This window comes from Pseudophryne corroboree, chromosome 3, assembly GCF_028390025.1.
Source record: "Pseudophryne corroboree isolate aPseCor3 chromosome 3, aPseCor3.hap2, whole genome shotgun sequence".
NCBI lineage: Eukaryota > Metazoa > Chordata > Amphibia > Anura > Myobatrachidae > Pseudophryne > Pseudophryne corroboree.
Window position 1 is genome coordinate 314,625,462 of NC_086446.1, and position 21,680 is coordinate 314,647,141.

The following is a 21,680-nucleotide window of genomic DNA, read 5'->3' on the forward strand; positions in this document are numbered from 1 at the left end:
TCACATGCTGTTGTGCAAAAGGAATAGACAACAGGTGGAAATTATAGGCAATTAGCAAGACACCCCCAATAAAGGAGTTGTTCCGTAGGTGGTGACCACAGACCACTTCTCAGCTCCTATGCTTTCTGGCTGATGTTTTGGTAACTTTTGAAAGCTGGTGGTGCTTTCACTCTAGTGGTAGCATGAGACGGAGTCTACAACCCACACAAGTGGCTCAGGTAGTGCAGCTCATCCAGAATGGCACAACAATGCGAGCTGTGGCAAGAAAGTTTGCTGTGTCTGTCAGCGTAGTGTGCAGAGCATGGAGGCGCTACCAGGAGACAGGCCAGTACATCAGGAGACGTGGAGGAGGCCGTAGGAGGGCAACGACCCAGCAGCAGGACCGCTACCTTTGCCTTTGTGCAAGGAGGAACAGGAGGAGCACTGCCAGAGCCCTGCAAAATGACCTCCAGCAAGCCACAAATGTGCATGTGTCTACTCAAACGATCAGAAACAGACTCCATGAGGGTGGTATGAGGGCCCGACGTCCACAGATGGGGGTTGTGAGGGACATTTGGCATTTGCAAGAGAACACCAAGATTGGCAAATTCGCCACTGGCGCCCTGTGCTCTTCACAGATGAAAGCAGGTTCTCACTGAGCACATGTGACAGACGTGACACAGTCTGGAGACGCCAAGGAGAACGTTCTGCTGCCTGCAACATCCTCCAGCATGACCAGTTTGGCAGTGGGTCAGTAATGGTGTGGGGTGGCATTTCTTTGGGGGGCCGCACAGCCCCTCCATGTGCTCACCAGAGGTAGCCTGACTGCCATTAGGTACCGAGATGAGATCCTCAGACCCCTTGTGAGACCATATGCTGGTGCGGTTGGCCCTGGGTTTCTCCTAATGCAAGACAATGCAAGACCTCATGTGGCTGGAGTGTGTCAGCAGTTCCTGCAAGACGAAGGCATTGATGCTATGGACTGGCCCGCCCGTTCCCCAGACCTGAATCCAATTGAGCACATCTGGGACATCATGTCTCGCTCCATCCACCACCGCCACGTTGCACCACAGACTGTCCAGGAGTTGGCGGATGCTTTAGTCCAGGTCTGGGAGGAGATCCCTCAGGAGACCATCCGCCACCTCATCAGGAGCATGCCCAGGCATTGTAGGGAGGTCATACAGGCATGCTGAGGCCACACACACTACTGAGCCTCATTTTTACTTGTTTTAAGGACATTACATCAAAGTTGGATCAGCCTGTAGTGTGTTTTTCCAATTTAATTTTGAGTGTGACTCCAAATCCAGACCTCCATGGGTTAATAAATTTGATTTCCATTGATAATTTTTGTGTGATTTTGTTGTCAGCACATTTAGCTATGTAAAGAACAAAGTATTTAATAAGAATATTTCATTCATTCAGATCTAGGATGTGTTATTTTAGTGTTCCCTTTATTTTTTTGAGCAGTGTATATACATACATACACCTGTGTGGCCAGCAATCCCTTTTTTAGATAATATATCAATATCTATACATAAAATATATATATATATATATATATAAAAATAAATATATATATATATATATATATATATATATATATATATATAAATATGTGTGGACAGGGAATGAGGTACTGAAGGCGACCACTGGTGCCAAATAGTATTATAAAAATTAGGCAGTTTTTTTTTTTTTAAAAAGGAACAACATTTATTTATGAAGCACTAAAACAAACCCAGGTCTTAAAAAGGTGGGAATCAATATAGGAAAAATACATACACAAAAAACGCATAAAATGCTCATAAAAAAACTTCAATAGAAAAGGAGCATAAAAAGTAGGACATAAAATCTATAGGAATAAAAACAATCAAATTTCAAAAGAAAAGAGGAGTAAATATCTTAACTTAGTGTTTGAGGTTAGATCAAGGTAGCACCCAACGCGTTTCGTCCTGTGTGGACTTCATCAAGGGGTGATTTGAGACTAGAGACAGCACTACTATATATACTCATCCTGTAAAGGAAGTGGTGCTTACATCATTTCCTGTGGTTAATTAGTTAATATATTCAAAAAACGGCCATAAAGCATACTAAGACATCAACAAATACTTATACATATCAGGGCATCATATATTAAAAGATATTGTTTAAGAAATGTAATAAAAACATGTGTAAGGCATGAAGTACATCATAAAGCCGTGACTTCCGGTCCGGGCATTGTATGACCTCACATCCGCCCCACATCCGGTATCTATTTCTGCAGAGTGCGCATGCGCGCGCTCCTCGTAGCGGGACGCGTCCGTTCTAGTGATGGTAGTCTTGGTTACGGTGGACCAGTTCTGCAGAGTGCGCCTGCGCGTGCTCCGTACAGCGGGACAAGTCCGTTCTCATAATAGAGATCTTTATTGCGGCGGACCCTTTTCTTTCATACGTGAAGCAGGAAACAAAATCCTCCGTCTGCTAGTTCCTGCTATTAGAGTTCCTATGTGTTCTGGATTCACCGCGGCCATGTTATTAGAGTCAGGATTAAACGCCTGGGACAATTCCCCGAGTATAGTTTATTCTTTGATTTTGATCCTCGGCTCTCGGATTATCACAGCTCCATATTCAAGCATGGATACATAAAAAAAAGATAATAAAAAAGGGTAGAATCAGCAGATATGGCACAATAGTTTAAAAAGGGGGGACAAATATATAGAATGGATATAAGATAGATAAATAAATATAAGAGCACCACATATTGCTAATTGGATTCCTATGTATATGACACTTAGCTGGATGCCCAACACTTGTAGTATGTGGACCTGCTAGGATTTGCATCGAGAGGTGGTCAGAAAGAGAAAAGGAGCCACAAAACAGAGGCTTCATTTAGGATAATAAAATAATGCACAAGGCGATTTTTTGGGGGTGAGAGAGCCCCAATATAAACGTGTGGAAACAGAAAACATGTGAACCATATAGGCAATTGGAACCAGGCGGAATCCGACATACCAATATGTATACATAACATGTAGAGCATCATTCCAATTTCGTTCCAACATCTATACATTTACAACACCCGATGTTCTAAGGAGGTCTCCCATCCTTATACTGGCCGGGCCCAGCCTTGCTTAGCTTCCAAGATCAGACGGTGACGGGCGTGCCCAAGGTGGTATGATTGTAATAGTGATGTGGAAACCTTAGACATGAGCTCAAAAGTTGCCGTATATACAAAGGGGGTACATTCAGTATCCCGCTCTGGATCAATTTAATAAACTAATATAGAACCAGAGTTATAGACCATGTTTATAGACACCAGATCGTGTTAAGTAAAGACGTAAAAATCCTTCCCAGGGAAGAAGGGGAAGGAAATGGAAGATAAAAAGGTTGGAATACAGGGTAAAGGACTTAAACCTTTTTTGAGCACGTCACTGAAACCCCTGATCTCCCCTGGAGGTCTCCCCGCCAGGTACTGGTCAGGTCCAAAAACACTGCTTAGCTTCCAAAGTCGGCCGGGGTTGGGCATGTCCAGTGTGGTGTGACTGTGACATTACTCAGGAGACAGGGATAAAAAATGAAAGTAGAAAGGTGAGGGAGACTAGTATCCAAAGTCTGCTTACATTACAAGAAGGGTGCAATTTCATATTCGTCATTGAATCCATTTGGGTGTAGGGTGTTCAGTTCATAGATCCAGAACATCTCCCTCCTGGAAAGGAGGTTCGAGAGATCACCGCCTCTTTCTCCCAGGGATACCATTTCAATGCCTTTATAAGTTAGTGACTCCGGGTCAGAGTCATGGCATTGATGGAAATGTCTTGATACAGCGTGTGTTAAGACTTTGTTCCTTACATTTCTGATGTGTTCTTGGATGCGAAGTTTCAATGGCCTCTTAGTTTTCCCAATGTACTTCATTTTACATGGGCACTCCAGGAGATAAATCACTGATGTAGTGTTGCAGTTTATAAATTGTTTGATCCGGTATTCTTTGTTGGTGTTATTGTTGAAAAAGGATTTTCTATTCTGGTGGAGGTACCTGCAAATGTTGCATCTGCCACACTTGAAACTGCCCACACATTTTGTCATGGTACTTCTTGCTTCGGGATTCCTTAGCATGCTTGGACTACCTTACCAAAGATCCTCAATTAGTCTTTAGAAAATCTCGAAGTCTGAAAGATCTCGTGGCACCAAGCATGCTAAGGAATCCCGAAGCAAGAAGTACCATGCCAAAATGTGTGGGCAGTTTCAAGTGTGGCAGATGCAACATTTGCAGGTACCTCCACCAGAATAGAAAATCCTTTTTTAACAATAACACCAACAAAGAATACCGGATCAAACTATTTATAAACTGCAACACTACATCAGTGATTTATCTCCTGGAGTGCCCGTGTAAAATGAAGTACATTGGGAAAACTAAGAGGCCATTGAAACTTCGCATCCAAGAACACATCAGAAATGTAAGGAACAAAGTCTTAACACACGCTGTATCAAGACATTTCCATCAATGCCATGACTCTGACCCGGAGTCACTAACTTATAAAGGCATTGAAATGGTATCCCTGGGAGAAAGAGGCGGTGATCTCTCGAACCTCCTTTCCAGGAGGGAGATGTTCTGGATCTATGAACTGAACACCTTACACCCAAATGGATTCAATGACGGATATGAAATTGCACCCTTCTTGTAATGTAAGCAGACTTTGGATACTAGTCTCCCTCACCTTTCTACTTTCATTTTTTATCCCTGTCTCCTGAGTAATGTCACAGTCACACCACACTGGACATGCCCAACCCCGGCCGACTTTGGAAGCTAAGCAGTGTTTTTGGACCTGACCAGTACCTGGCGGGGAGACCTCCAGGGGAGATCAGGGGTTTCAGTGACGTGCTCAAAAAAGGTTTAAGTCCTTTACCCTGTATTCCAACCTTTTTATCTTCCATTTCCTTCCCCTTCTTCTCCGGGAAGGATTTTTACGTCTTTACTTAACACGATCTGGTGTCTATAAACATGGTCTATAACTCTGGTTCTATATTAGTTTATTAAATTGATCCAGAGCGGGATACTGAATGTACCCCCTTTGTATATACGGCAACTTTTGAGCTCATGTCTAAGGTTTCCACATCACTATTACAATCATACCACCTTGGGCACGCCCGACACCGTCTGATCTTGGAAGCTAAGCAAGGCTGGGCCCGGCCAGTATAAGGATGGGAGACCTCCTTAGAACATCGGGTGTTGTAAATGTATAGATGTTGGAACGAAATTGGAATGATGCTCTACATGTTATGTATACATATTGGTATGTCGGATTCCGCCTGGTTCCAATTGCCTATATGGTTCACATGTTTTCTGTTTCCACACGTTTATATTGGGGCTCTCTTACCCCCAAAAAATCGCCTTGTGCATTATTTTATTATCCTAAATGAAGCCTCTGTTTTGTGGCTCCTTTTCTCTTTCTGACCACCTCTCGATGAAAATCCTAGCAGGTCCACATACTACAAGTGTTGGGCATCCAGCTAAGTGTCATATACATAGGAATCCAATTAGCAATATGTGGTGCTCTTATATTTATTTATCTATCTTATATCCATTCTATATATTTGTCCCCCCTTTTTAAACTATTGTGCCATATCTGCTGATTCTACCCTTTTTTATTATCTTTTTTTTATGTATCCATGCTTGAATATGGAGCTGTGATAATCCGAGAGCCGAGGATCAAAATCAAAGAATAAACTATACTCGGGGAATTGTCCCAGGCGTTTAATCCTGACTCTAATAACATGGCCGCGGTGAATCCAGAACACATAGGAACTCTAATAGCAGGAACTAGCAGACGGAGGATTTTGTTTCCTGCTTCACGTATGAAAGAAAAGGATCCGCCGCAATAAAGATCTCTATTATGAGAACGGACTTGTCCCGCTGTACGGAGCACGCGCAGGCGCACTCTGCAGAACTGGTCCACCGTAACCAAGACTACCATCACTAGAACGGACGCGTCCCGCTACGAGGAGCGCGCGCATGCGCACTCTGCAGAAATAGATACCGGATGTGGGGCGGATGTGAGGTCATACAATGCCCGGACCGGAAGTCACGGCTTTATGATGTACTTCATGCCTTACACATGTTTTTATTACATTTCTTAAACAATATCTTTTAATATATGATGCCCTGATATGTATAAGTATTTGTTGATGTCTTAGTATGCTTTATGGCCGTTTTTTGAATATATTAACTAATTAACCACAGGAAGTGATGTAAGCACCACTTCCTTTACAGGATGAGTATATATAGTAGTGCTGTCTCTAGTCTCAAATCACCCCTTGATGAAGTCCACACAGGACGAAACGCGTTGGGTGCTACCTTGATCTAACCTCAAACACTAAGTTAAGATATTTACTCCTCTTTTCTTTTGAAATTTGATTGTTTTTATTCCTATAGATTTTATGTCCTACTTTTTATGCTCCTTTTCTATTGAAGTTTTTTTATGAGCATTTTATGCGTTTTTTTGTGTATGTATTTTACCTATATTGATTCCCACCTTTTTAAGACCTGGGTTTGTTTTAGTGCTTCATAAATAAATGTTGTTCCTTTTTTTTTTAAAAACTGCCTAATTTTTATAATACTATTTGGCACCAGTGGTCGCCTTCAGTACCTCATTCCCTGTCCACACACTTTTTCTCAAGGCATTCATACCAGTGCCTTATTCTACCTGAGGTAAATAGGCTGACGCCCTAACAAATTATAGGGAGTGCCCACTAAGCAGTTCTCTTTTTTATTTCATTTTTTATTTCATTTTTTAGTCTTTTTAGTTATTTTACTATTTGGTCCTGATACTAGTGTTGTTATTAGAGATACTGCATCTGTGGCGCTGACGGCTTCTTTGGTACATATATATAAATATATATATATATAATACGGGAGCATGCAAAGAATCCCTAATTTGGAGTTGGGGGTGAGGGGGTGGACTTGGACGGGATGAGGAAGGGGGGGGGGGGAACAAAGCATTTTGTTGCACCTGGGCCCACCGCTCGCTAGTTCCGCCACTGGTTATACCACACTGTGTGTAGGCCCCTTTAGGATGGGCATACGCTATATAATTATCTCGCAGATCATCTGCCAGATCTGGCTGGTTGGATTGAAAATCTCTTTATAAGAGAAAATGACAATCAACTATTTGCTGCCAAAAAATGGACAAAAACGGTAGTTCATACAAATCGGTTAAATTTGTGATTTAACCAATTTGTCTGAACAACAGCTTTTGTCCATTACCAGATGTTCAATCGAACAAGCCAAATCTGGCAGATAATTGTATAGTGTATACCCAGCTTTTAGACTTGTGCTGGCCATACATCAGGACAACCCGCATCCGATGCGAGTCGTATCACGATTTCCCTTAAACTCACCTGCAGCTCCCAGGCAGTCTCAGACACACGAGTGACACACATGATGTACTAACGACCTGTCATTAAGCGATTGATCGTGTGCCTCACAAAAGCATTTTTAAAAATTAAAAAAGGACACTGCCACTAAAAATCGTACGATGCATCAAATGTGCATAAAACATGGGCCCTCTTTCCGAGTTGATCGCTAGCTGCTTTCGGTCGCAGCGCGGCAATCAGGCAAAAAAGCGGCAATTCTGCGCATACGTATGGTACGCAGTGCGCATGCGCAACGTTCTTTCACACAAAACTATGCAGTTTCAAACAAGGTCGAGCAACGCTTTTCAGTCGCACTGCTGATCGTTGAGTGATTGACAGGAAAGGGGCGTTTCTGGGTGGTAACTGAGCGTTTTCCGGGAGTGTGCTAAAAAACGCAGGCGTGTCAGGTAAAAACGCAGGCGTGCCTGGGTAAACGGGGGAGTGTCTGGCAGAACGCAGGGCGTGTTTGTGACGTCAAAGCAGGAACTAAACTGTCTGCAGTGATCGCAAGGTAGGAGTAGGTTTGGAGCTACTCAGAAACGGCATGAAAATTTTTTCGAGCAGTTCTGCTAATCTTTCGTTAGCAATTCTGCTAAGCTAAGATACACTCCCAGAGGGCGGCGGCCTAGCGTGTGCACTGCTGCTAAAAGCAGCTAGCAAGCGATCAACTCGGAATGAGGGCCATGGTACGATGTGCATAAAACATGGTATGATATGCATACGATTACGATGAGGATGCGACATTTGACCCAGGGGACCGCGTACTGCAACATAATTGTACCCAAGACATACACAATGTGCACACGATGCATCGCATGAGGCGCTGAAATCGTGTATTCGTACACGATATTGACCTATTGTATGGCCAGCTTTACACATCAGAGCGGTGAGACAGAGTAGGGAAGTGCGGGCAAGAAAAGGCCAAGTAAGGGTGTGGTCATGTAACTGCGTCACCTCAACATCTGGATGGCGTTATGTATGCTTGCCTGGAGAATAGATAGATCTCTTCCTGATTTCTCTGACAAGTGGCACTGCAGCAGCTCCCTCAGGACCCACTCTGTGTATGCGCCAGGTACAGATAGGTGCTGCCTTCTTTCTCATTTGCGAAGGATGGCAAAAAAACACCAACAGTCCACAGCCCAGTCTTCTACTCGCCGAGACAGCTCTTTTTCACATCGCCTGTCTCAGCAGATATTTTCATTTGAATAGGACAAAATTACATATGCAAACATTCTGCGATTTTTATCACTTGGGAATTGTAATTTTACTAAACAGACCCATTAGTACGTTTTTGCTATATGACTTTAGATTGACTGTAAAGCCTAAAAAAATTATAATTAGAGCACTGCAAATACATTTGTGTTTGTTACTGCATATTGTACATTTTAAGATGTGAAGATCACCATGACAACACCCTGAAATTGTGATTTATTCAGTAATGTTTGACTAATCTTCAATTATCCAAATATTGATAGGTTTTTTTATTGTTTCTTCAGAAATTATCATAAACTTCACTTATACATATTTCTGAAATAACAAATAAGTGAAGTAAAGTAATCAGGCTTAGCTCTAGTTTAGATCTTAATTGCAGCAACATACTACCCTAGGCAGCTAAGCCAAGCTTCTGTGCACATATAGGGGGTCATTCCGAGTTGTTCGCTCGCAAGCTGTTTTTAGCAGATTTACTCACGCTAAGCCGCCGCCTACTGGGAGTGAATCTTAGCACCTTAAAATTGCGAACGACGTATTCGCAATATTGCGATTACACCTCTCTTAGCAGTTTCTGAGTAGCTCCAGACTTACTCGGCATCTGCGATCAGTTCAGTGCTTGTCATTCCTGGTTTGACGTCATAAACACACCCAGCGTTCGCCCAGACACTCCTCCGTTTCTCCAGCCACTCCCGCGTTTTTCCCAGAAACAGTAGCGTTTTTTCACACACACCCATAAAACGGCCAGTTTCCGCCCAGAAACACCCACTTCCTGTCAATCACATTACGATCGCCTGAACGATGAAAAAGCCGTGAGTAAAATTCCTAACTTCTTAGCAAGTTTACTTGGCGCAGTCGCAGTGCGAACATTGCGCATGCGCACTAAGCGGAAAATCGCTGCGATGCGAAGAAATTTACCGAGCGAACAACTCGGAATGACCCCCATAAATTCCACCATGCATCTGTTTCACAGGGCATTCTGGGACATCTAGTCCTACAAGATGGAGCACAGATTAGCTAAATCTGTTCTGATAAACTAACATAACCTGAGAGGAATGACATGAGCACACAGCTCTCCCAGCAGGAACTGCAGCGCTTAGTACAAGTAAAGGATTCCCAGATGTAGAGGGGTGGGAACCTGGCAGGCTGTCAGTCTTTTCCTTGTTACATCTGTCTGGGAGACACTGCCCCACGTGTAGTAATAGCCCAGAGAAACATTGCCTTTTTAGGAGACTGTGAGAGGAAGGAGAATGGAGCTGCAAACATTCATCTGAATGACAAGAGAACTGGGAATACGGAATGTGAAAAGTTACATAGAAGACTGAGGGCTACATGACTACTGCAGCACACCCTTCTTCATTTACACCACACCCAGCAAATAAAAAAAAGAAATGTTATCATTTCTGTAGCTTAACACTATTGTACGTAGTATAGAAAATTTTGATAATATTCAGCACATTGCCCATTCTTGCACAGGGAGATGACCATCAGCAACTTACCTCTTGTGAACACCAAGCGCATAATGGACTGACAGCCAGACATTGCTGGCAAGAGCTCACCCCTCGTGTGGAGCAGATTGAGGCTGAAATATACAGATATTCATGTTTAAGTATAGAATATATGTAGACAATATAAATACATGCAGAATCATATCCTGGGTAGACTAGGGTTAGGAACTAATGCAGACAAAAGATCATGCGGCCTCTATGTTAACAGCAATACATTTAAAATTCCATAAACATGACTCAAGCCATGAACATACCACCGCAGTGTCTAGAACCTTTTGCAACCTAACTTCCTATTGATTCAAAAAAATGTACCACTATAGTTTGGCAAAACAGCTAGAGCCTGAAGACATGCAAGAGATACACCCCTTACGGTGGACACTGCGGTTCAAGTACCTAGGTATTTGGATCACACCTAAGGCTACCGATTACATGACCCAAAATATTGATCCCATCTTGGTAACCTTTAAAGAGAGGGCTCATATCTGGAAAAAATTGCCTTTGTCTGTCATGGGCCGAGCTAACTTGTTTAAAATGGTGATGCAGCCTAAGTTTTTATATGCCTTACATAATTCTCCTATCTACCTTCCGAAAAAGATATTCAGTGTCATTGAGGGGGTCCCCTCGTCATTCATTTGGGGGTATAAGCCAGCACGGGCTTCTATTAAGACACTTTATAGATCACAACTCTCAGGGGGCATGAGTCTTCCTAACCTAAGAATTTATTATGTAGCGGCACAGCTGTCACATTTGTGTGGGTGGACAGGGGAATCAATTGACTTGACTATGGTGGGATTTCTGGCTGAGCGGATGGAGTGTTCTCCTATTTTCTCCCTTTCTCCCCTTCAACTTCTTCTCTCTGGTCGTTCGGCTGCAGGTCTACCTCCCCTGTTGCGTCAGGCTTTATTAATCTGGCGTTATGCGCACAGTCTTTATGATTTGTCTGGTCATGATACATGCATCCCGCTGTGGTTTAACAGTACTTACTCTGAGCTGTGTAAATTATCATTAGATAATATATGGGTTATTAAGGGAGTAGTATCTGTGGGTCAATTATTTCAAGAAGGAGTATTTAAATTCTTTCAGCAATTGAAAGACGAATTTGATATACCTAATACTGCTCTGTTTCCAGCTTAGACATGCTGTGCAAACTCAATTTCCTCTTGGTTCACTGGTTATTTCAGATTCGCCAGTTAAAACATTGCTCACCACTCTAAATCAAAGAGGGAAAATATCTGCCATGTATTCTGTTTTAAACGATAGATTTAGCCCGGATCAATTGAGTAATCTTCGTTCTAAGTGGGAAATTGATTTGGAACCTTTGTCTGATGAACAGTGGCTCCAAATTCTTGGATCCCTTAAATACACTACGCCTTGTATTAGATATAAGCAGGTGTTTTTTTATGTATTGCATACAGTATATCGCACTCCTGTATCTATGCAGAGGGCTGGTCTCAGAGATAACTCTTTTTGCCCCAAATGCCAGACTGCTGATGCCGGGTTCTGGCACTTAATTTGGGATTGTCCTGTAGTTTCCCTTTTTTGGAGAGAGGTGTGGCAAGATCTGACTCTGACAGCCCCTTCCCTTCCTGCACTGAATCCTAGTATTTGTATGTTTGGGTTAGACCTTGAGGAAACACACTCAGTCATAGTATATAAATATGTCCTCTGTCTTACTACCCTGGCAAAAGTTGTTATAGCGAGGGTGTGGTTTTCAGCTGACTCACGTAATATAAGCCAGTGGAGAGCATTGGTGAACGATGTGGCCAGGCACATGTACAAAATACGTGGATCTACTTCTCAGTTTATGGAAAAATGGGACCGCTGGTGTAGCTCTAGGCTGGGCAGGCCTGAATTGTGCATGTAGATAATTTGATTTTACTGCATATAATAGCGATGTCTATAAATGATAACTCAACACACACTCGCATTGGATACTATAAGTCAGGGGTGGGGAAGCCGTTTGCTCCGGCCCACCCGCTTCTGTCAGTGAGACACGCCACCGCTCAGTCCGGCGGCAGCGTGTCTCAGCTGTCAGGACAGGGAGAAGAGCGCGGCGATGTTGGATGACGGCGGCGGCGTGTAGGACTTCAAACTATCCGCCGCTTCGTGAGCCAATCAGAGCTCGCGGACCGGCAGCCAATCAGGAGCCGCTGCTGCCGGCCCGCAAGCTCTGATTGGCTCTCGCACCGGCGGCTAGTTTGAAGTCCTACACGCCGCCGCCGCCCTACATAGCCGTGCTCTCCTCCCTTTCAGCAAGCAGCGGTAAGCAGCACGGGGGGGGGGGGGGCATCTGTATTCCTGGCACTGTGGGGGCATCTGTATACCTGGCACTGTGGGGACATCTGTATAGCTGGCACTGTGGGGGCATCTGTATAGCTGGCACTGTGGGGACATCTGTGTACCTGGCACTGTGGGGGCATCTGTGTACCTGGCACTGTGGGGGCATCTGTATAGCTGGCACTGTGGGGGCATCTGTATAGCTGGCACTGTGGGGGTATCTGTGTACCTGGCACTGTGGGGGCATCTGTGTACCTGGCACTGTGGGGGCATCTGTATAGCTGGCACTGTGGGGGCATCTGTATACCTGGCACTGTGGGGGCATCTGTATAGCTGGCACTGTGGGGACATCTGTATAGCTGGCACTGTGGGGGCATCTGTATACCTGGCACTGTAGGGGTATCTGTGTACCTGGCACTGTGGGGGCATCTGTATAGCTGGCACTGTGGGGGCATCTGTATAGCTGGCACTGTGGGGGCATCTGTATAGCTGGCACTGTGGGGGTATCTGTGTACCTGGCACTGTGGGGGCATCTGTATAGCTGGCACTGTGGGGGGCATCTGTATAGCTGGCACTGTGGGGGTATCTGTGTAACTGGCACAGTGGGGGCATCTGTGTACCTGGCACTGTGGGGGCATCTGTATAACTGGCGCTGTGGGGGTATCTGTGTACCTGGCACTGTGGGGGCATCTGTGTACCTGGCACTGTGGGGACATCTGTGTACCTGGCACTGTGGGGGCATCTGTGTACCTGGCACTGTGGGGGCATCTGTATAGCTGGCACTGTGGGGGCATCTGTATACCTGGCACTGTGGGGGCATCTGTATAGCTGGCACTGTGGGGACATCTGTATAGCTGGCACTGTGGGGGCATCTGTATACCTGGCACTGTAGGGGTATCTGTGTACCTGGCACTGTGGGGGCATCTGTATAGCTGGCACTGTGGGGGCATCTGTATAGCTGGCACTGTGGGGGCATCTGTATAGCTGGCACTGTGGGGGTATCTGTGTACCTGGCACTGTGGGGGCATCTGTATAGCTGGCACTGTGGGGGGCATCTGTATAGCTGGCACTGTGGGGGTATCTGTGTAACTGGCACAGTGGGGGCATCTGTGTACCTGGCACTGTGGGGGCATCTGTATAACTGGCGCTGTGGGGGTATCTGTGTACCTGGCACTGTGGGGGCATCTGTGTACCTGGCACTGTGGGGACATCTGTATAGCTGGCAGTGTTGGGGCATCTGTATAGCTGGCACTGTGGGGGCATCTGTATACCTGGCGCTGTGGGGGGCATCTGTATAGCTGGCACTGTGGGGGCATCTGTATAGCTGGCACTGTGGGGGCATCTGTATAGCTGGCACTGTAGGGGTATCTGTGTACCTGGCACAGTGGGGGCATCTGTGTACCTGGCACTGTGGGGGCATCTGTATACCTGGCGCTGTGGGGGGCATCTGTATACCTGGCACTGTGGGGGCATATGTATACCTGGCACTGTGGGGGCATCTGTATACCTGGAACGGTGAGGGGCATATGTATACCTGGCACGGTGAGGGGCATTTGTATACCTGGCACGGTGAGGGGCATTTGTATACCTGGCACGGTGGGGAGCATTTGTATACCTGGCACTGTGGGGGGCATTTGTATACCTGGCACTGTGGGGGCAATTGTGGATCTGGCACTGCACTATTGGGGGCATATGTGTATCACGTCCCATTTTAACTGGCCATACCCATTTTTTTGGGCGCGCGGGGGCAGACCTACTGGGGGGCAGGGTAATTTTTTTAAATTGAGAATTTTTGTATGGCCCCCGAAGGATTTTATGAATATCCAAATGGCCCTCGCTAGAAAAAAGGTTCCCCACCCCTGCTATAAGTCTATTTATTGATGGCAAATGTTACAGTTAATGTTTCTGTTTGTTTCTTGTAATGTCTTGTTTGTTACAAAACTCAATAAAAAACTACTTGATAAAAAAAAAAACAGCTAGAGCCGCTCACAGGTTTCCTGTGGAATAGATCCAGGAGCTGCAGAAGATAAAAGCAGCACTGGGAGACAATACCAGGTCTCCTTAAGCCACCTTCCATAATACATTCATTACCCATCCTGAGATGCTGACAAAGGGAGCCTGAGTTGGGTGGTCAATGAGTGAGCGATGACCAGGGCATCCGCCCCTAGAGGTAGATTTACTAAAACTTCAAAAACAGACAAGTGGAGATGTTGCCCATAGCAACCAATAAGATTCTGTCTATCATATTCTTGGATGTGGCAGAGAACTGACAGATAGGGGCACAATTCCATTGTTTTACCCCGCGGCTACCACTAGGGGGGCACAAAACGGACCAATTTAATTATTGCTCTGTTTAGCCACCCAGTAGCGTCCTGAGGTGCGAGAAGAAATGTGCTCTAAGGGGGAGATTCAGTATGTAACCCTTTTGAGACTGAAATTGCAACTGTCTCAAAACTGCTATTGCTAAAAATGGCATGTGAAGAGCCACCTAGAAATGTCAAAAAGCGGCCGTTGCAATCACAACTCTGCGTATGCATGCACAGAGTTGTGAATCATACGCAGAAACCGAGTACCATCGACAGTTGCAGCTGACCCATGCCTACTCAGAATAATGCAGCTGCAGTCACACCGGCGTCATGTTTTTAATTGCAAGCGATCACAGATGACATCAGATAAATGACCCGAAAATGGCCATGAAATGCCTGCGTCTTTCCAACCACTCACCACAAACGCCACGTTAACACCCACGAACTGTCACTACCTGTCAACCGCTCTTCAATAGCATTTCACTAAGGCTACGGTCGCATGGCAATCGCATTGTGGCTTCCGCACATGTGCATTCGCATCGCATGCACAGTCTTCCGATAATTGGCAGATTTGCATTTTTGGAATATAGCGATCCAAGCTGAATGAGGGCTTAAATTGGTACTTTGGGCATCCAAACGGGAGCTTGGACGCCCACAGCATGGCTTTAGATGGGTTAAGCCAGGCCTGGCCAACCTGTGGCTCTCCAGCTGTTGTGAAATTACACATCCCAGCATGCCCTGCCACAATTGTGCTGCTAAGGAATGTTAAAACTGTGTGATGGGAGTGCTACAGGCTGCTGATCATAGGAGGAAGAATCTGAGGATGTCAGAAAATTGCAAATGTCTGATTGTAAACATTATTACCCTATAATCCTGTTTTCACTGGCGAAAACGTTGATGTCAAATTTGAAGGCTTTTTAGAGGCATGGGTCAAAGGTGTGTGCTTCAAACAAAGGCTGCTGTGGCAGGGCATGCTGGGATGTGTAGTTTCACAACAGCTGGAGAGCGACAGGTTGGCCAGGCCCGGGTTAAGCACTTTAATGTGGCTAAACCCCTTAAAACACCACCACTCTTCATTTTCACAAGTTTTTGTAGCTTATGAGCCTAATGTCTGCCGAAGTATACCGGCACTTGCAGAACTACAGGTGACACATGCAATGCCACATGACAAAAATCTGTGAAAAAAACCCCAAAAACATACACACAACATATTTTAAACACAAAAAAAGATCCTGTGTTTAAAATAATTCTTTGATAATTCATAGTTCTCTTATTTTATTTTGCACTGGCCGAAGTCGCTCACACTCCGTGGGAAAGTGGGTGTGGCCTCATAACAAGGGGCATGGACTCACCGGGAATGCCATACCTACGGCATATTTTTGTCACGATCCTGACTTAATCTCTGTTGTTTTCTGACTTACCTCTGCCATCACTCCTGCATTCAACAAATGTTCTGCTCGCTGGGCTCAGCCCAACTCACTAGTATCAAGTATATCCTGAATCCATGGTCTGAGAAGTTTGCTCAGCTTACTAGCTGCAGTCTGTGTTGCAAGTTGCTGCATCTTCTGATTCGCCATCTGTGAGAGTATCTGCAGAATTCTGAATTCAGCAGTGAAGTCTGTACATGCTGTACAGCGAACCCAGCCAGTATGGCATAATAATTCCAGTTCCAGCTCTCCACTGTACTCTGCACACCAATTCGCTGCTGTTCTCTGCTTTAACAATCCCTGGTCTAGCAACTGTCATCTAACCAGATCCTCCAATCCGGGCTTCCATACTTGTCAGGAGACTCCATTCTCCAATCACCCCAGGCCAAGGGGTATAAAAGGGAAGCCCTGACAAGTTACCAGGGCCTTGAACAATCCATCGCTTTCTGAGCAACGTTCTGGGCTCTGTATCTCTGGGGTCTATTTACTAAGCCGTGGATGGAGATAAATCCGACAGAGATAAAGTCCCAGCCAATCGGCTCCTAACTGTCATTTTTCAAACCCAGCCTGTGACATGGCAGTTAGGAGCCGATTGGCTGGTACTTTATCTCCATCGGATTTATCTCCATCCAAGGCTTAGTAAATAGACCCCTTAGTCAGCTATTCTTATAGTTGTCCACTGTATGTATTCCCTGTGACTTCTGTTACACTCTCTGTGAATGCATGTGAGTTCCAGTCTGACTACTGATCACTTGCTGTGTTTGCATTCTCCTGCAAATCACTATCAGTTCCAGCCTAATTCAACCAGCTCTGTTGCGTTCAGTCTAATTCATCAGACCTGGTGCGTTCATCTTTGCATAGAGCATTCTTCAGTTCAAGCCAGACTCAATGTACCTGTGACTTCCAGCTCAGCAGAGTGTAGTCATCTGTTCCTATCCGTTACTCACATCACCAATTCCAGTCCGATCATCGGTTCCAGTCCGATAATTATAACATCTGTTCCAGTCCGCTTATCGGTTCCAGTCCAATAAGTCTCATTATCAATTTCAGTCCGATAAGTCATATCATCGGTTCCAGTCTGATACTAGCATCATCAGTCCCAGCCCGATATAAGCACCACTGGTTCCAGCCCGATACACGTTCTGTCGGTTCCAGCCTGCATAAGTACGATCGGTTCGAGCAGATACCATTATCATCAGTTCCATCCAGTGATTCCCATTATCAGTTTCAGGTTCAATACAATTTCCATCAGTTCGAGCCGATACCATTATCACCAGTTCTATCCAGTGTTTCCTATTACCAGTTCTAGCTGATAGTTATATCAAGTTCCAGCCTAATGTCTTTTTTATTGGCTCCAGTCCGATACCTACACCATAAGTTCATGTTCCATATCCAAGCTCATAGTCTGCTACCAGTTTATTCAGCCTAGTGTAGCAGACCCAGCTGGAGGCCGCAACCTACATGTCGGAAGCAGGTGAGTCTATACCTCCTTGCGGGGGTTCCTAGTGAAGATCGCCGGTGTGTTAGATTCCATGCCTCTGGTTTGGGTATTAGTCAGCTGACTGGTACTCGCTAATCATTCCATTCCATCCATGGGCAAGAACTATCTCAAGCCTCACAGTTTCCGTCATCAGACTTCCACCACTGGTCCACCAGTGTCACTTCGGAGAACACAGAATACCTCAGACCTGACAATTTTTAATATAAAAACACTCATATTGGCTTCTAAGGGAAAAAAACACATTGCCTCTCATAGGAAAAAAATTAAACACACTGCCCCCACAGGAAACAAAATACATTGGCTCCTACAGGAAAAAAAACAAACACACTAGCCCTCATAGAAAAAAATAAAATACATTAGCCCCACAGGAAAAATTTAAATACGTTCTCCTCCACAGGAAAAACACAGAAACATTGACTTCCACAGGAAAAAAATAATACACATTTGCCCAAAGGAAAAAAGAAGGAAATTGGCCCACAGGGATAAAACACACACACATTGGACCCCTCAAGAGTAAAAAAATTAGTTTTAGTAGTAGAAGCTGCGGGTGGCACAGGTCTGATATTTGGAAGGGTGGGAGTCTTTAGAGACAGATCTGGTGGGTGACAAGGTGAGTGTGCAGGGACAGGTCTGGTGTTTCACAGGGTGAGAATGCGGGGACAAGTCTGGTAGGTGACAGGGTGAGTGTAGTATTTTTATTGGGCACATTAATACTTTTGCCATTTCACAATTCACCTTAGGCAGCAGGCATGTTATAAGGAAATATAGTAGCTTTTTGGCTACATAATATGAATTTTCTGTGATTTATTCTGAATCCATAATATGATGTCTATTGCAGATACAGAATATTTGGCAAATCGTGGTTTGTATAAAAAGAATTACCATTTGTTTGCTTTATTTTTAATACAATTATACATTTAAGTGCCAATAGTCATGGGAAAGAAGTATGTAAAGGTAATAGTAGTGGCACCATCGTACTGTGACGTCTTGCAATTGGCCAGACCTGCATCAGTTGTAACTTGAATCCCATGACTCAGTTTGAACACTGGCAAGGCTGCTCATGGCAAGGCAATGTGAACTGTCGGAGTTCAAAAGGAGCATGATAGCAGGCATTCAACTTTACGACCATAGGTGCCTACTATCGTGACCAGCGGCATCTGGCCAGAATTGTTTGTAACAGACAAGCAATACTGGCTCAAATCACATCCACATTCAATACAGACAGTACCAGGCGCATATCCTGCAGGTCATTGCAGCATTCTTTATCTTCCACAGGATTCACGAACATAAGACTCATCAGAGTGCCCCTGTTAACACTACAATGCTGGACACAGCTCCTCACCTGGGCTCATGATGTCACTTATTGGACCATGAAGCACTGGCAACATGTGGCATAATGAATGGTTCCAGTTCTTTTGGTCTGATGGTAGGGTTCGAGTGTGGTGCAGACTCCATGTGGCCATGGAGTCTGTCAGCTGTCAACAAGGCACTGTGCAGGCTGTTGGTGGGTCCATAATAGTATAGGGTGTGTTCACATGCCATGGGTTGGGTCCACTGATACACCTGAGCATGTCATTGACCAGTAACTGCTACGCTGCAGTGCTTGGTGGCCATTTGCAGCCCTTCATGGACTTTATGTAGCCACACAATAATGGAATATTCCAGCAGAATAATGCACTGTGTCATCAGTCCCAAGCTGTCTAGAATTGCTTTGAGGATCATTCTGGAGACTTTTGATGAATGGTGTGTCCACCACATTTGCCCGACATTAACCCAATCGAGCATTTATAGGACGTGGTGGAGAAATCCATTCGCACCCAAAATCCTGCACCTACAAATATCAGGGAGCTTTTCTAGACATCATCAGTCAATATCTCTCCAGAGGCCTTCCGTGCACTTGTGGAATTGATGCCAATTTGGGTTGCCCCACTTTGCCAGGCTAGAGGGGGTCCTACACAATGGCACCCATCCCCTGACTCTTGACACTTCAGTGTAATACACAAGTGATAGTAATTTATATAGTTAAAAAACTATAACAACAAAAATTTTATTAGTGTTTAGCATCAGCTACAGAAACACCTGCTAAAGAAGTACCATGAGCAGTACTCTTCTAGAATGTTGCCCTAGAGAAGCAAGAGTGCAACACTATTGTCATGAATGTATTCTTCATTTACTGACTGCAGATCTGGCAAGTTTCAAATCAACATAATGACGTTAGAAGTTAGAGGAGAACTGAGCTTGATACCATCTCATCTATGTACTTACTACTGCATATTATTTTTTTCTACCTAACAACTATGGGATTAAATACATTGGTATACACATTAAGAAATGATGAGCCTTCAGACATTGCTCATAAAATGAATACTTAAGGAATTATAACCAGGAATCATCTGTATCATGTGATTTGATGATGAAACTGTCTCATCCCTAGTTGCATATATTGCGCATTTTCTCTCCAAAGTGCTGAAAATGTTCTTATAATTTAATACCAAAATCTCTTATACATTCTATACAATGCAAAAATACAATTTCTTATGCAGTATACAAATCACATTTTTTACATATTAGAAAATAATATAGTAGCTGTTCACTGGTTGCTACTATAGCTTATGCTGTATTGATTATGAGGCCAATCTGGACAAATCATATTTATTCATCTTTAAAGTGTAAATAAATGACCAATATCTGAATGCAGGAGATTTCAGAGATACTTTCAGCTAAGTAATGTAAAATACCGCTGTCCACATGAATTTCAATGGGAACTGCAGTCTGCTCCAATTTATCAAGCTCCGAAATGTAAATTTTATGACCGGGCTCTATTCAGGACGTTGATTTACACGTTAATAATGCGGAAAGGAGTGTTTCCGCATTATTAACGCAACCCTGCTATTCAGCAAAGGGTTAACGGTGAAGATAACAGTTATCTTCTCCGTTCATACCCATCTCACTGAATATCGCACAGTAAGGATCCCTCCATTTATCTTTACTGTGGTTTAGTTTTATGCTATTCAGCAAGCGTCAAAACGTTGAACTTCACGAAAAATCTTTACTGTATATAATGCCATTTCAGAATAGCGTTATATAAAGAAAATCCTTAATTTTTACCAAAAATGCAGGGACAGAGGGACGCTGACTGCCGCAATGTGTAAAAAAGGGGACGCTGTCTTCTGTAATGTGTAAAAAAAGGGACGCTGTCTGCCGTAATGTGTAAAAAGGGGACTCTGTCTGCCGTAATGTGTAAAAAGGGGACGCTGTCTGCCGTAATGTGTAAAAGGTGGACTCTGTCTGCAGTAATGTGTAAAAAGGGGACGCTGTCTGCCGTAATGTGTAAAACATGGACTCTGTTTGCCGTAATGTGTAAAAAGGGAACTCTACCTGCCGTAATCTGTAAAAAGGGGTCTCTATCTGGTGTAGTGGCGCTACTGTGCTGCGTAATTTGAATTGGTATTATTTTGTGGCCACCCCCCTTCCCCATAAAGTCACGCCCCTATTTTACATAAGGGTGTTGGGGGCACCGTTTCTTGCAGACAGCGCTAAAATGTCTAGTGACGGCACTGATCCCTTTCTTATTTATTCTTCACCAGGATGGGATCTAATCAAACCCACTATCCCAACAAGAGACAATCAATAAATAGCTGTAAAAGTTTATTCATAAATTTATGTGGGAATAAAGAACGTGTTTTTTGGCCCCCAAAACCATCAATGATAAATAGGCCACTCAATTATACAACATAGTTTTTAGTCTCTACACAGGTAACCAGAGGTAATGTGCAATATCAAAGGGGAGCTAATGCTTGTGCTAAAACACTCTACTCCAACAAACCTTTAGATTGTATGGCTCATAAATGTCAATAAACAATGTTTTATGTCTTGGGGTAAACATATGGAGGTGTTTTTTAATTATCTTATGTTTTGTGTTTCCTTTCTGGCTCATGTCTGACCTGTGTTTTTGGTCAATCAATCCATGTGTATTATTGGACATTTAAGGCAAATCCAGTGTCACTTAAATGTATACCAAACTTTTGTATCCAAATCAGCACGACTCCATGTTAATGCATCAATTCCTAAATTGTCCTAAATCTAG

The 21,680-nt window shown here is 44.1% G+C and overlaps 1 protein-coding gene and 2 pseudogenes across 1 annotated transcript in view; 1 reads left to right on the plus strand and 2 right to left on the minus strand.

Moving 5' to 3' along the window:
- ITGB3 (integrin subunit beta 3) overlaps window positions 1-21,680 on the minus strand; it is a 158,169-nt gene that overhangs the window by 135,800 nt on the left and 689 nt on the right. Inside the window, exon 2 of the mRNA XM_063959453.1 lies at window positions 10,074-10,156. Coding sequence (XP_063815523.1) covers window positions 10,074-10,156 — 83 coding nt within the window. The remainder of the gene's footprint in view (window positions 1-10,073; window positions 10,157-21,680) is intronic.
- Window positions 3,023-3,141, minus strand: LOC134898510 (5S ribosomal RNA; annotated as a pseudogene).
- On the plus strand, window positions 5,073-5,191 carry LOC134897932 (5S ribosomal RNA; annotated as a pseudogene).